This window comes from Nesoenas mayeri, assembly GCF_963082525.1.
Source record: "Nesoenas mayeri genome assembly, chromosome: 4".
Lineage (NCBI taxonomy): Eukaryota > Metazoa > Chordata > Aves > Columbiformes > Columbidae > Nesoenas > Nesoenas mayeri.
This window is the reverse complement of record NC_137540.1, coordinates 61,528,349-61,543,668: the sequence shown is the minus strand read 5'-3', so window position 1 is coordinate 61,543,668 and position 15,320 is coordinate 61,528,349. Positions and strand designations below refer to the sequence as shown.

Genomic DNA, 15,320 nt, shown 5'->3' with positions numbered 1-15,320 from the left:
GAATGTTAGTATTTTAGCAGTAGCACCCATACAGATATTTACAAATAGGCATAGAGTTTTACTTGCCATCAGGTTAAAACTAAATAGCTGTCATATCTTTTACACAGCTAGGAAAACCCTTTTAACATAATGAAACTGTAAGATTCAGCACAAAATGAACAGCACAATAAAACACTGGAGACTGCCACCTGGTGCCTATGTTAAGCATCACCCAAGTACAAACATTTCAGCTTCAGACTATACTCTAAAATATTATTCTTCTATAACTAGACTAGCGTTTGCTCTAGTCAGAACATGCATTCTAAACTATGTATCTAAATGCACTTCACATATAAAACTATCAATAACGCAATGCAAGCAACAAAATCTTAAAATTAAATAAATAAATTAGCTACTATAAGTTAATGCAAATGTTGGGGAAATACAGAATGAAATCCCTGAAATCTTAATTTATTCAAGGAAAAATTACATCATCAATACAAATACTCCATTTCTTTTAGGCTACCCTTCAGGCTCACATAATCAGCTTTACCATGAAGTAGCAACTTTTCACAAGGAAATAAATTTTATCCAATTTTTGATGTCTATGTCACAAAGGCAAACAAAAATATCCTATGTATTAGCAAATTCCTCTTAGTATTGATCTAAACAAAAAAGCAAGGGGTTAAGATCTAAAATTTCTTAACATTATTCTGATTAGTTAGTTCCATCCAACTACTCTCTAAGATTCCTTGAAAGAGAGAAAATAACATGTTTTATAGAGTTATCCTTTGGGCAGTTCACTGTGGAAACAAGTAAAACTTTTGCTGTAATAAAAATTTTGTTTCAATATCAGAGAGTATCAAAAGACATGAGCCAAGTCACTAACTCAAGTCTAAGAAATCTTACCACACTATTCAAACAGATGGTAGTTAGAAGAACAAAACTACAGGGTAAAGTTACATCTCTGTCCTTTACTAACCTGAATATGCCTAATTGGTGCTGTTATCAAAATGTTGTGTCTGAAGGAAACAACGATGACAGTTAGTGACTGTAGGCAAAACTTAAAGGTGTCCCACACACCTTTGCTTTGGCTAGCTTAGGCCAAACCTTTTTCTTTTACAGTGGAAGAAGTCATTAGTTCAAATGGCACTGAAAGGCTACAAAATCAAGCACACAGGTGAATAGAGAAACATTCTGTGATTTCGTTATTTAAGGGTATTAACATCTTTCCCTTGAATCAACTTACCGTAAGCCATAGCAAGGCAAAGTGATGAACCGGAACATTGCCAGAAAAACTCTCAAAGGAAGCAGGGTGAACACATACAGAAAAGCATCCAGGCACAAAAAGATTCCAAAAAACATCAACTAAATTACAAAAATAAAACAGAAGTATGTTAGTAGTTTATAAAGAGCTACACAAAGACTATAAAGAATTATTATATGAAAAATACTTTTACATAAGACTAATTAACCAAATGAGTACAATGCTCTCACTTGTTCAAGCACCTGAACTGTAAGAAAAATAAGATGCTATGCACTTGGAAGACTATTCAGCAAAAATTCTGCACCACAAGGTCCAAGCAGCAAGGCGTTCACAGACCTCCATGGCTCACTGAACTCAGTCTTTATTGGATGGATGAATTGCACTTGGATATAACTGTGGCTCATTTTCTAATGGTGACTTTCCTCTAAGGTTAGAAAAGTGAATGGTTTTAACCTTTGAAAAAAATGCAGAGCTGTGTATACCTGTGCACAGCCATTTTTTGCCTAATTCCTTTTAAAAATGCTTTTTTCTTACTTTTTTTTTTTTTTTTTACTGTGTTAGTTTTCTATTCCACAGCTAATTACAGCTGTGTTAGTTCTCCTTCAGATAACATCCACCTTGTTCATACAAAGAACGCAATATAAAGACGTAAACTTCCAGTTGCCCTCAGTTTAAATGCTTTTTCCTTAATTTACAGAAACAGTTAAAGCAATTTCATTATAGCCACAAGCCAAGCAACTCTATGGTAATAAAACTGGACCTAAACTCCGCAATCAGAAAGCTCTTATGTACCAGACTCCCCCCACATTACATGCCTTTATCTGCTCTTTGAATCTAAGATCTACCTGAATGGGACTCTAGGCATATGCTTTTATGCCTGTCAGACCAGAAGTCAGTGTTTTTGCTGCAAGGAAAATCACCTAAAAAGGCAAGCTTAACTGGCTAGATGATTTAAGACTAGTAAAATCTAAGCAGGCCTAGATATCAATAACAGATAAGCCCTGACATGTGAAAGTTGCATCTATTGCAGATGGGAAAGACACACACTGGTTTGGGAAGAAAAAAAAGTAAACCAAAGAACAAGTAATTTACTTTTATTTCCCACAATACTTTTGCCTTTCAAAACACCTTCTCTGTTACCTTGTGCACCAGCCAGTTCAATGTCCAACGAGATACTATCACTGACAGGTACCTTTCTCTCACTCTTACCCCTTATGAGTCCTTGTACCTCTGAAAGCAATTCCAGGGAGTACACCCTGGTACATGGACCCATGAGCCACACGAGATGGCTGACTCAGGCACAAGAGCACTGTCATAATTTCTGAGCTGTTGCTTTCCCTTATAACACTATTTCTATCAATTTTGCAGTCTGTACTTCAATACCATCATGACACCACAGTCTGCTTCCTGATATTCACTCATTCACCTCTAGTACCATTTTCTAAAGTTTCAGCAGAGTTATTCAAAATTATCAGAAGCAGTGGTTATAAATAATGGATGAACTTATGCACTGCATTTTAATATGACATCAAGTTATCCATTTCTTTGATAACTTTTAAACCATATGCTGAATATCCAAACACTGGGGATGACTTCTTAACTCCTTAACCCAAGAAAACAAAACAAAACAAAAAAGATAGCCTATCATCTTGTCCCTGAATTCTCTGAGGACATATTTAAAATCTAGAAAACAATTCTGCATTTTCTTTTTGATTCAGACAAACTTCTTCTCTAAGTCTTATTGTGTTTTTTCCCATTTCATAAGCTTGTGTTAATACTTGTAACTATTGTTTAATGTCCTCATTTTCTTAATGTTTTACAACATTGCACTTGCACACTTATGTGCATCTGTTGAAATATAATCAGAACTGAACCTTCTATCCTTTTCTGTAAACCCTAATTCTCCTGCTACATTTCAGATACTGAGGAGCTAACAGAGAAGCTGACAGCTTTTCAATCATCATAACCATATTTTAGCAAAAGAGCACTAAGTTTAATTTTGAGATCAATTGACAAGCGTTCCCTTAAGATGGCAGGAATATAGACTACCTTTTCATGCAGTATAAATAATCTATTACAATTAAGAGCTTCCACTGAAACGGTACAAAAAGCTCAAGTGGAAGTAGTGCTTATATTACAGGTTATCTAGCTTCTCTAAATAAAAAAGTAATATTCAGAATAACAACAACAAAAAATACTACCATTTTAGCATCACATCCCAGTTTAAAATTATGCACATGTAATAAGTGCACGTTGAAGAATATCTCCTGGTATTAGGTTTTAATAAATTTATTCCAGTTTATTCTCACTCTACCCAACTATGATTTTTATTCCTAGTCTGTAATTACACTACTAGCTAGTAAACAATACAAGCCATTATGAAAATTTTTCTCTTCCTTTCCTTGTGTGTCACATGCTTTATTTCAACTAAGCAGACTTTTGAATTACAGAATCAAGTGATTCCTGCAATAGGTGATGATCTGTATACTATTTAGCTTGCTTTCTAGGTGTTCATCTTCATACTTTCTCCATTTTTTCAACAAGTATGATTCAATTTGATATAGCTAATATGTATACTAACCTGGACTAAGCCCATGCAAAGCATTAACAAATTTATTTAATATCTCTGTAAAAAGATGACTATCACTTTTTAAATCTATCTGCTTATTACTTAGGTTCATATTCACTCATATTCAAAGTACAGCCTCAAGTTTAATTTACTATGCAAAACCCATCATTTTAACCACTCGCAGCAACAACCTCATTTATAAGAGACTGTTGGCCTTCACTTATTCTTGAGTACTGAAAGTTTGGGAATCTGTGGTGATGATCCTTCAGAATACTCTGTGGCTTGGAGATGGCACCTATTAGTCTACATAATTACAACGGAGACGATGTAGAATTGCTATATTGTTCAACTGAGACTCTACCAGAACTGGAATATTCTGCCGTAAGCTGGAATGGGTGAACAATGAGGATGCTAAGACATCACGCATGGAGATATTCAAAGCCCAGCTGGATCTTATCCTAAGCAACCTGTTGTGATGCAGCTTTAGGCAAGGACTTGGACTACATCATTTCCAGAGGTCCGCCACAATCTCATCCATACTGTGATCTTCTGCAGTAACTAACTGGAAATTTAATTTTGTAAAACCAGGTCTCATCATGGTCCAAGGATTAATTTAATGATAGTGAAGGGGGAACCTGACTGCTGACAAAGGGTCTCCTACACTCCCTCCCTCCTCTACTGCTCTTTCTTCTTTCCAGCCCTGTTCCAAAGTATCCAGCTCTCCTTCTGCCGCCTCTGGATTCTCAAGAATATTGGCTGACAATTTGGCTCACTATCCCAGCAAAGAACAAATAGATTAAGAAAAGTGAAGCATTCACTGCCAAATTACGAGCTGATTTAACTGAGGATGGTCCAATAAGCACCACAGCTCATGCAACAGGCAGCATAGGCAAGAGACTGAAATGGGAGGAACAGTGAAACAAGACTCTTCCTTCAACAGAAGTTTAATTGGTGTAGCCCTACTGTGTAACTTGATCCCTAGAAGTTTTGAGAATTTTACCAATATTACTTTTAATGTTGTCACCCTGCAACCTAGCCAAACCTTACCAATGTTGCCTTCTCATCATTGAGCATATCCCTGCTGCCTTGCAAAACTGACACCCTCTCCTACAGGGTTTCAAAATGGTTAGGCCAGAATAGAATTCTCTGTAATGTATTACAGCACTGGAACTGGCTCACTGCAGGGCCACAGCTGTATCTGAGCTGACATAAGGGAGGTGGCAGGAATGCCTCAGAAAGGGCCGTAGTCCTGGGACAGAGAGGGAAGATGTAGTAAACAGTGGCAGGAAGCAAAAAAGAAAGCTGTGAAAATTAAGTCAAAAACCTTCGACAGAAACTCATCCAACATCATCTTTTTAAAGGACCAAAATCTTCCCACCCTCAAAACATTTTATACTGGAAAAATCTTTAACACTTTTTTTTTTTTTAAACGTAAAATTACATATTTTGGTAAACAGTTTTCTTTGCTTGACTATTCATTTTAGGATCAGCAATATCTTTATATTTGAATTCATTTGTCATCATCTAGACTTGAGAATTAGTCATGTCTGTCTCTCCTATCTGCTAGTAACGTAAACGAGTGGCCAGGAGTTGCCACCAGCAACAACCAAACACAGGCAAAACTCCCGAAACCACAAGTTACTGACACTGAAAATTAATAATTACAAATGTTTAAATCTTTTTTAGTAGCAGAAGTGTTTGGAAAATAGATATTTAAGTAACTTAATGCAATAGATTTAATCTCTAAATTAAAACAAATCTTAAAGAATACTTCACCTTTTCCAGTTCTTTTGGTATCCGCATGCACGTGTACACTCTCTCTCTCCGCTCTGTGTATTTTGCTTCATTGTGTTCAAGGAAGTAACCTCTTGTTAGCTCAGCACTGATGAATCTCAGCAAGGAAAGATCTACATTCAGGAACACATATAAGGAGAAGATACTTCAGGCATTAACTCCTTAAGAGTGATAAGACTGCTATGCTTTTGTTACTTGTTCCATGCTTCATTTACATCACTTCTAACCCAGAAGGTTTCTGCTGATAGTAACAAGAAAATCAAATAACTTGGTATGGCAGGAGCTATATGAGAAGCAAGTCCTATGTTCTCCCATTCCCCTGTTGTCTCCCAACAAACAAAACAAGCCACTATTCCCATCAATCATATGCATCAGACATCCCAGTTCTCCAAAATGTAACTCAAAGCAGCTATACAGAATGCTATATGTTGAGTGGATCTAATCCTTAATGTACTGACAGTTTTCCTAAATTTACTAAGCTCTACTTTTTTTAAAGCTATTTTCCACTTCCAGCAACACTAGCAACTTGTTCTTTATTTTAAAGAACAACTTTCTGTAAGATCAAAACATTCACAGATACTCGATCCCAAGTGATTTGGTGCACAAACAGTACAAGCATGGTGATTATTTGATGATCAGACCAAAGTCTTTCAAGACCAAATATCCATAAAGCATGTATAGACCTGCATTCTAATGGCTGTTGATAAATATAGGTCAATCAGCCTTCAGCTTATTTAGTCAACTCATACAGCTTCCAAAAAAAGACTTTGCAGAGAGTAGTCTTGCAAAAGGAAATATGAAATTATAATTATGAAATTCCAGGCTGTCAGCATGACAAGGTTGAGCTTAAGTTTCAACCCTCACTGGCAAGGTCTGACATTGCCAACTCTTGGTAACACTGCAGAAGTGACAGAACACTACAATGAAGTTCAACATTTCTGGTTATTATTGGCATTTAAAAATAGAAACTCTCATTGTTCACACAACATCCAAAAGATGGAAGGTGATAGGTGATAGACAGATAGGTGAAAAGCTGCAGTGCATTTATCATTACACAAGAACATGCTCACAAACAGTAAATTCAGATTTTAGCCAAAGTCTTAGTGAGTACTAGCGGGAAAGGGGAAGCGGGGAATGGACCTTGCATGGTACAATGCTCAACTTTTTTGGGGGGAGAAAGAGGCTGCATAACACTGCCTTAGTAAAACAGCCTAGAGAACAGCTGCTAAAGACAGGAATGCAGGCATAGATGGTAGACGTGAAGAGTCCACCCAACACTGTCTGAGAAAGTGGCTTCTCAATATTCATCACATTGAAGATACTGATGACCATTAGCTGGAAGAGTAGCCAGAAAATTACAAAGTTTTAAAGCAAAGAAGGAATTAGTCCAAACAGAAGTATGAAAGGAGGAGAAGAGGCAGGGTGTACCTGTAGCCTACACTGCGCTTTGGGCACAGGGCACAAGTAAAGAGCGCGATTAGAACTTGTGGGAATTACAAATAGGCATTTTGAAGTTTGCAGTGCCGTATTAACATTCTGTCTATGTCTAGAATTATGCTTTTTCATGTTGCCAATACTGATCGCAGCTACATAATTCATCAACTGCTGGTTAATTATGTATTGTTAATAAATCGTTTAAATAACGGTTCGCTTTAAACTATGTGCACTGAACAGTTTTTCCCTGTATGAGCTTGTTTAGATAGCAATTTTGATGATGTATATATTACTGAACCACTTCTAGTAAGTAGGCCAAAGCTACTGTAAACCTTAAAGGTATTTATTTTAAAACAAACAGAAACAATATGTAGTTTAATGAGTAATAAAAAACTAATATTGACACAAAGTTTCAATCAAAGTTCATTCCACTGAAATAAGGCAGAAGTTCATACGACTAAATCACTGTTCAGATCTCTTGCAAAGTTGTTTTCTGCAGTCTTCCTTTGGAACACTATCACTTGTAACTTTTTTGTTTTTTCCATTTCTTTCTTAAAAAGTCAAAAGAGAGAACATCAGCTATAAACACACAAATTAGCTACACTGTTAACTGTCCAGGTGTATTTTCTTTCACCTCAGATGACTGACCTTCTCTAACTTAAAGATAATTCAACTCAAAAAACTGAAGTTTCCTGTGAAGTAAATGCATGCATATGGGCAACCACCACGGAATAACTTATGAGTCCCTTTTGGGTCCCCTCCCACTTGAGATATTCTATGATTCTAACTAAAGAGCTATTTGTTCCCACTCCTTCTTACCTCACACAAACTTTGATGGGCCTATTGTTAAAAACCAAATTATTCTAAGTTTCTTCCACCTGGCCAGACTTTCAAGCCCCAGATATGACCGAGGTTGATCAATACACAAGCTCCAGATCGTGACTGCAAAACAATCTCTTCAGTGACAGGGGGTGCACTGAAGCACAGACACTCAGCCAGCTCCTTTCTGAGCCTTTACTGCAACCCAGCATCAGCCCTAGTTCTGTGCCAGCTGTGAAACAGATCAGTGGCTGACCCTGTAGGAAAAACACAGTAAGCAAAAGAACATGATAAGACACTAAGGCAGGACAGAGCAATAAATCATCTGAAAAATGGCTTAATTCCACTATCAAAGCATCATTTTTTTTTAAAATATAAGTAAACACTTCAACTTCCTTCCCTACTTCAAGTTTCCTTCCTTTTCAGTCAGAAAGCTTCAGACTGTAGCCTAAGCTTCAACTGTTCTGATAGCATACTAAGTGCTTAAAGTATTTTCATTTATCTCCTCATATCAGGACGGAAAAGTGCAAGCATCTTCAAAACATAAAAGGCCACTAATTCCTTAAAGGTAAAAAGATAATGATTTACCTAAGTTATACTTCAATGCACAGCTACACAAAGGATAACCATTAACCAGAAAGGGAGAGGAAAACTTGTGCAAATGTGAAACGTATCGCCGCTCAATAATTTTTTATCACTATATAATTGTAACTTTAATCCTAAATGGAACAATTCCAGATACTTCGCTTCTGTCAATCCTAAATACACACTCCTTCCATAAACAATCAAATCAATCAAGACTACAACAGCACAATACTGTTTCCTAAAACAAATATTTCCTTCTCCGCTAAACAACTTATCTGTACTGTACTGATCCTGCTTTACCACCTTGAAAAAACCCTACTTCTGTTTACCATGTAACATATTACTACCGGTAGATGAGTTAGAATTTTTAGTTGCTCTATCAAGAAGCCTGTTCTTATGTTTTCTTGTCCTGAAGAGTCAGAGAGCACCAATGAATTTTAACTATTTTTTAATTTAAAATCAGTAGTTGGAAGATAGTTGGGGGGGGGGGGGCGGGGGAGGGAATTTCCTATTTCCCTACTTTTCAAAAAGTTATTTGTTCAGCTATCTTTCAGGCACATTGGTATGTATCTTGGCCATTGTTTTTTTCACCACAAAGCAATTAATAATACTACAATCAAGCTCATTCCTTACAACTAAAGAAATTACATTTGCTTCATCAATACCACAGAAGTGTAGTCAATGATGCTGCAAGTCCTATGACAAAGCATGTCAAAAAGGGATATAGCACCTGTCAAGCTTAGAAGAAAAGCACTGAATTGTTGGCAGGTGTGTGGTTTTGGTTTTTTGTTTTTTCATTTGGTAAGACCTATGCTATCACATTCAAGCCAACACTGAGGCAGAAAGCCAGGAAATTTGGACACCACTTTGAGCACTTTCCAGATTTTTTCAGCAAGCCACTCAAGAATATGGTGCTAATAAAGCAACCTTATCAACTCTAAATCAACCCTGTTGCACTTGAGTGACAATTCTTTACAAAAAATGACGGGCTATTTTCAAAAATTACTCTGTAGATACCTGAAATTGGCAGTTTGAGTATAAATGCAAGTTTGAGTATAAATGCTGATAGCAAAGGCCAAGACATTTTCCTTTATTTTTTCCCTACGAAATCCCGCCAGTAAACTACACTTAGTTTAAAAGACTTCTGATAACCTGCATACAACTTCAAGGCTCTAACAGCACCGTTACTTTCACCAATACAGGCAAAGACTACTGACTCACAGCTCTGTGTACATAACAAACATTAAGACGACGAAGCATTTCTCGTACTTCAGCACCAAAGTTCAGGGATCCTGCAGCCCCCCGGGCCAGGGGCTCAGAGAACGCAGGACCCGGGTCTGAATCGCTCTGCTCCTGCCCAAATCCGCCGTGCGACACGCTGCCCGCGGCAACTCCACGGCAGGTGCAGATTTTAACAACCTGAGATTCGGCTCCAGCGCGCAACACTCGCATGGATGATGCCCCGTCGTTGAACAACCTCCTGGCGATTAACGTGCTGCGTGACAGGGCACAGGGACTTCACTGCCCCCACTCCCCCATTCTTGCACACGAAAGAGTGGAAAGCAGGGACACAACCAGCCACCCCCGGGGCTTTATTTCGCTGACACGGGTGAGTTCGCTGACTAAACTTGCGGACCGGGAGCGAAGCGGCAGCGAAGGCGGCGGGGCCGCTCCCCGCCCGGCCGCTCAGGGCTGACCCGCCAGAGCCCGGCGCACTTTTTGAAGTCGCTCGCCGAAGTTCGCCCAGGCGGGCGGGCGGCAGGGCGCCCTCAGCCCGGCCTCAGGCACCCACCGCGGCTCCTCGGCGGGCCGGGCCGGCCGGCGCTGTGCGGAACCAGCGCTGGCGACGCGCCCCGGAGGTGTCGCCCGGCCCGGGGCAACACCGCGGCGGCCACCGCGGTCTCCCGTAGGGACCGACCCAGCCCCGCGGACCTCGCTGCCCGCCACTCGCCCCTCGCGGGAGAAGGCCGCCCGCACCGCCGCCGCCCGCTCACCGGAGAGGCTCCGCTTCTTCTTCCTGCCCCGGTCGCTCTCGTAGAAGCCCAGCGTCTCCGTTCGCTGTTGCGGAGACGGCTGCCCCGGGCCGGCGGCAGGCGGCCGCGGCTCGCTGCTCCCCCAGAGAGTCTTGGGCTCCCCCCGGCCGGTGTCCTGCTGCTCCGGTGCGCCGCCGCGCCGCCCGTCCCCGCCGCTGCCCGGCGCAGCGGCGTCGGCCACGCCGGCCATGTTCGCCGCCCGCAGCAGCGCCCCCGAGCCGCGCGCCGCGCCGCGCCCCTGCCCGTGACTCATCACCGCGCGACAGCGGCGCGGGCCGGCCGCCGCGCGAGGGCCGGGCGCGGGGGGCGGGGGCGCGGCCGGCGCAGCGCCATCTTGCCGCCCTTAACCGTGTGCGTGCCGGGACCCCGCAGGGCCGCGCTGGGTCCGCCTCGGCTCGCCTCCTCCCGGCACCTTCTTCTGCTCCGCCGCGAAGCTTGCTCTGGTTTTATTGACACCGCTGGCCGCAAATATATTAACGTTAGAGAGATCTAGCGGGCCGTCTGACGTTGTGATAAAAACCAAGTGTGCAAAGGTCACGGTTTCACCTGCCACACGGGTTAACTGGGGAACAGTGGCCCAGAACAACTGCAAATAACGCGATTAATCTATCCCACGCCATGCAAATAAAGACCTTGTTTGAAAAATGCAAAGCAAGAGGTGAATTATTAACCCTAAAGCCAACAGGATTTCAATAACATAACGTGTCAGACACTGGGCACTTGAGGTCACAGCCGGAGCCCCCAGGTCTGCCCGGCTCTGCCCACCAGAGGCCTCTGGAAGGAGCTGCTGCTGCCCGGCCCACCCGCGCCAAGGCCCGTGTGCTGTGGCCCTGTGGCTCCCATGGAGCTCACACAGTCCCACCAGGTGCAGGAGGGCGACAAGGAGTCCCCAGAGCTCAAACAGCCCCGCCAGCCCGAGAACCGGGGCCTGAAATCTTGTCCTTAAAGGCTGAGGTTGGAGATGTTGTTAATTACTGGCGGCATGATACTGGCGGTGAAAAGGCTTGTCAGAGGCCATACTAATGAAAAGTGCTTGTTCCTGCCTCAAAGTGCTTATAATTTATACAAGGATAAACAAATATAAGAAGCAGGGAGCTCAAGGTAACAGCGAAGCACTTGTTCGCAGAGGGAATTCACATGGGCACGAGGACAAAATTCCTGGCCTGAATTTCAAGTACAAGACCTCCTTCACATTCAGTTCTCATGTTCTTATCATGCATTCTGAGGCTTAATATTTAGCCACTCATCCTGGGAAAACAGAGAGTGCTTTATTCTTTCTTTGGAGGGCCATAGTACTCTTCCTCTGTAACTCTAAGTTAATTATACAGTTGTCTCAAAGAGCATTTCAAGCTTTGCATAGACTAGAGGTACCCATTTCTGTTGCCATTAGTGGTTCTAAATGCCTAAAATCCAGTAGGATTAATCCAATTCTTGATGTTTTCAGGCAGGGGAACACTTTTTACAGGTATTTGTAATGTGTAATAAGAATATCATACAGGGAGCTAACAGTGATAGCTACTATACATTATCAGTTTGGGCTTTCTTCTCCCACCTTTTTCTGCAGATGTAGAAAGCAGTTTGAAAAATAGGATGCAGAATAAAGATCTCCAAAAAGAGCTGAAAAATTCCCTCAGCAGGAGTGCTGTTGCAATCCATGCAAAGTTACATGACAACCTGAGAGATATTATTCTCTCGTTCCAACTGTGTAGAAATGCTGTATCCATGCATAAGATGCATTGCATGATACTTGACGACAACAAATTGTCAGAACTTTATTATCAGTCTTACGGCGTTTGCAGTATGAAGCATCGTCTAACAACCAGCTTCTTTTGTCAGGCCAACCGAGAAGCTATCCGACGTATCGTCGGCACCAGTTGTGACAGCACATACATTTTCTGTTCAGGGGTTGACCCAAGATAACCTTGCTTTGTTTACAAGATCTTCCAGTTTTCCGCTTGAAGCCGTTCAGCTGAAGACACGATAATAGTATGACTGCAATACAGTTCAGCTAAGAATTGGCTCATATTTTTGAGGCATTGAGCAGCTGCCCTCACGTTTCTACCTGCAGAGTCTTTCTGGATATTTTTCTGTACTTTACAACTAGTTTGTAACCCATCATTGGCCAGAATTTTAATACGTTCTTTTCCACATGCGAATATGTGTGGTTTTCAACTATTACACATGATATTTTGGCACACCGGCCACTTCCACAAGTTCAAGCCAAAGGCAGCAAAATCCAGTCTTTGGACATTAGAGTCCTTAAACTAGCCAAGTCAGAGAGTAAAAGTTGTTTAGTGAAAAATGTTAGCAGTGTTGAAATAGGAAGTAGTGGTTCATTACGATATCTGCTCTTGGGAGTTATCTGGGACCATCTGCTGTTTGGGCATGAGAAGCTGTATTTTGTAGCTTTCCATAGCTTATCTGCTATGAGACATGCTACGGAGTCTCTCTGCGGCAGGTCAGAATCCACTTTGCAATTTCATAACATTCACCAATCTTTTCCCTGAAGCGTTTTTTTTAGAACAAGACACAGCCCTGTTTAGAACAAGACACAGCTGGAATTTTACTTTTTTCCCCAAGAGATAATTAGCAGGTGGAGGGGAAAGGGAGGATTGTTTCAAAATAATGACAGTCTTCAAGACAAAAAAACAGTTTCATTCATAGAGCAACAATAAACATTAGGATAGTCATGCAGTGAATACAGACTGGGAAGTGTTACTTCAGTTGTATTAGAAATGCCATCATTGCTGATCTTTGGGGCTTTGGGAAGCTACTTCTTTTGTTGCCTTAATTTTTCCATACATATACTAGAGCAATGTTTATTTACCCATAATTTATCTTGTACATCATCATCACAGAGGTATTTTTGCTAATTTGATGTCAGGAAAGTTTATTCTGGCACTGCCAGCTATTGAAACTTTTTAGTGTGTCTAGCTTGGTTGTACTTTGGTCCCTGAGTACCCACTGCTGCAACTACTCTGTCTCCTAGAGAGGACGGTCTTTTTCTAAAGAACATGTTTACTTGGTCTAAAGTTCCTCCTTTTTTTTTCGTAATGTATTTTTCCCCACAAGAGCCAACAAAAGGTGATTAAGAAGAAGACTCAGAAAATGGGTAATCATTTTTTGTAGTGGTTTTTGCTGTCAGAACTTCGATTTCTTTTACCGACCTTTCCATCTATTTCATTTACCCCTACCAACTCAGATATCCTACCTCGACATAGCTGGTCTGTCAATGAAGTGTGCTAAAAAGAGCTCTAGTAGGATCTTTTTAGAGAGCAATACAAACATGGAAAAAAAAAGTCAAGAAAATTACATCTTATATGAGAAATAAATTATGGGCATAGCTTAGGAAATAGGGAAGAAGTCTACAGAGAAGCATGGAAACTCAATGTACTGCACAAAGCAGAAGTGAAACTGGATAATGCATTAACTGGCAGTAGAGGCGGGTGTTAAACTGATTATAGTAACAATGCCGTACTCATAGCTGCATGAAACAGTTATGTGTAACAGCAATACTCATTACTGTATGAAAACATCTGGTATCTGTCTTACGCTGTAAGCTTTTTGTCAGTGACACTCGAACTTCTTTAGACTTTGCAATATCACTCAAAAAAAATAGGTACTAAAAATGTACAATTTAATGGTTTAATTTATTGACTCTCCTGCAAGAATTACACTGAGTTATAGCATTATATATGTGATTTTCAATTATTCTTCATTTTAAAAAACGTCTTCACTTAGTACACCTTCTGTGGGGAGGAAAGTCAACAAAACTCATGATGAATTCAAAGTGCAATATTCTTTTTTTTTTTTTTTTTCCCAAAATAAATATTTTCAGCCCCTTTGTAATATAAACAAGTTATTTTGTATTGGCTTTGTGTCTTCTAGTTCATCGATACACTTAGTGTGTGGGTGCATATTCATTCTTCTGCTAAAGGCGATGCATCTCTTAGCAACAACTGTTATTAACAAACTCAGTTCTAGATCTTTCAGAATTGCAGCTGTCATATATTTGCAAGGTACAAAAGTATTGGTTGGAAGTATAATCTAATTCTGTCTCAGTCGGTTCTGTTTGGTAGCTGAAGTTAAAAATATCTGTTTACACCCACAGGAGAAAAATCATGTAAAGATTCTTTCCTCCATTTTATGTTCAATATCTAACCAGCAGATGATTTTTTTTGTATGGACTAATCTTCACATATGAAAAATAATCAGTATAAGAAATTGTTGTATAGACAGTAGTACCCTATGTAGTTCACTTTTTTTTTTTTTTTTAATCTCAATATAAAATTTATATTACTAGGGTTTATATATATATATTCCTGAGTTGTAGGCTCACTGAATATTAGGTTGACTCCCGGGTAAGCTGAGGGCATTACTCAACATCAGCATGTCCTTGAATAATGCAAGTACAAATCATGTTATGCAATACTACAGTACTTGAAAGTCGAGTTTGACTTCTCACTGGTACATTTCCATTATTTGTTTGCTTTGGATACTGTATTATACAGCACAGGAGCTGCTGCATGATTAAAAAATCAATGGTGCTTTCCAGTGACAGCCTGTTCTTTCACATCTGCAATCTCTGAAATTTTTGGAAGAAATACTTCTTTTGAGATACTTTTATGTGGCATTTTATCCTGGGACCATAGTTCAAGGAAGACTGAAGGGCAGAAAGTTAGTTCAATATTGCAGGTTTTCAAAAACATGCTCACATTATCTTAAAAGTAAATTTCATAATATTATTTGATTTTTGTTAAAATTTCTAGGAGTTCCCTTGTGTGATATTTTTATAGCTCTTTCACTGCCAGATATCTTGAAAGTTTTTCTCAAGGCAATA

General features: G+C 40.2%; 1 protein-coding gene across 5 annotated transcripts in view; it reads right to left on the bottom strand.

Annotated features, from left to right (window-relative positions):
- TAPT1 (transmembrane anterior posterior transformation 1) overlaps positions 1-10,776 on the bottom strand; it is a 47,325-nt gene extending 36,549 nt beyond the window's left edge. For 2 of the 5 annotated variants that reach the window (XM_080344298.1, XM_080344301.1), the window contains exons 1-3: positions 10,442-10,776; positions 5,592-5,722; positions 1,229-1,347 (exon numbers count right to left, since the gene is read on the bottom strand). In XM_080344298.1, the coding sequence (XP_080200424.1) occupies positions 1,229-1,347; positions 5,592-5,722; positions 10,442-10,733 (542 nt within the window). In that variant the 5' untranslated portion in view covers positions 10,734-10,776. The remainder of the gene's footprint in view (positions 1-1,228; positions 1,348-5,591; positions 5,723-10,441) is intronic. The other 3 variants (XM_080344299.1, XM_080344300.1, XM_080344297.1) reach the window with 3 other exon arrangements.
- Positions 10,777-15,320: the final 4,544 nt, after the last annotated feature.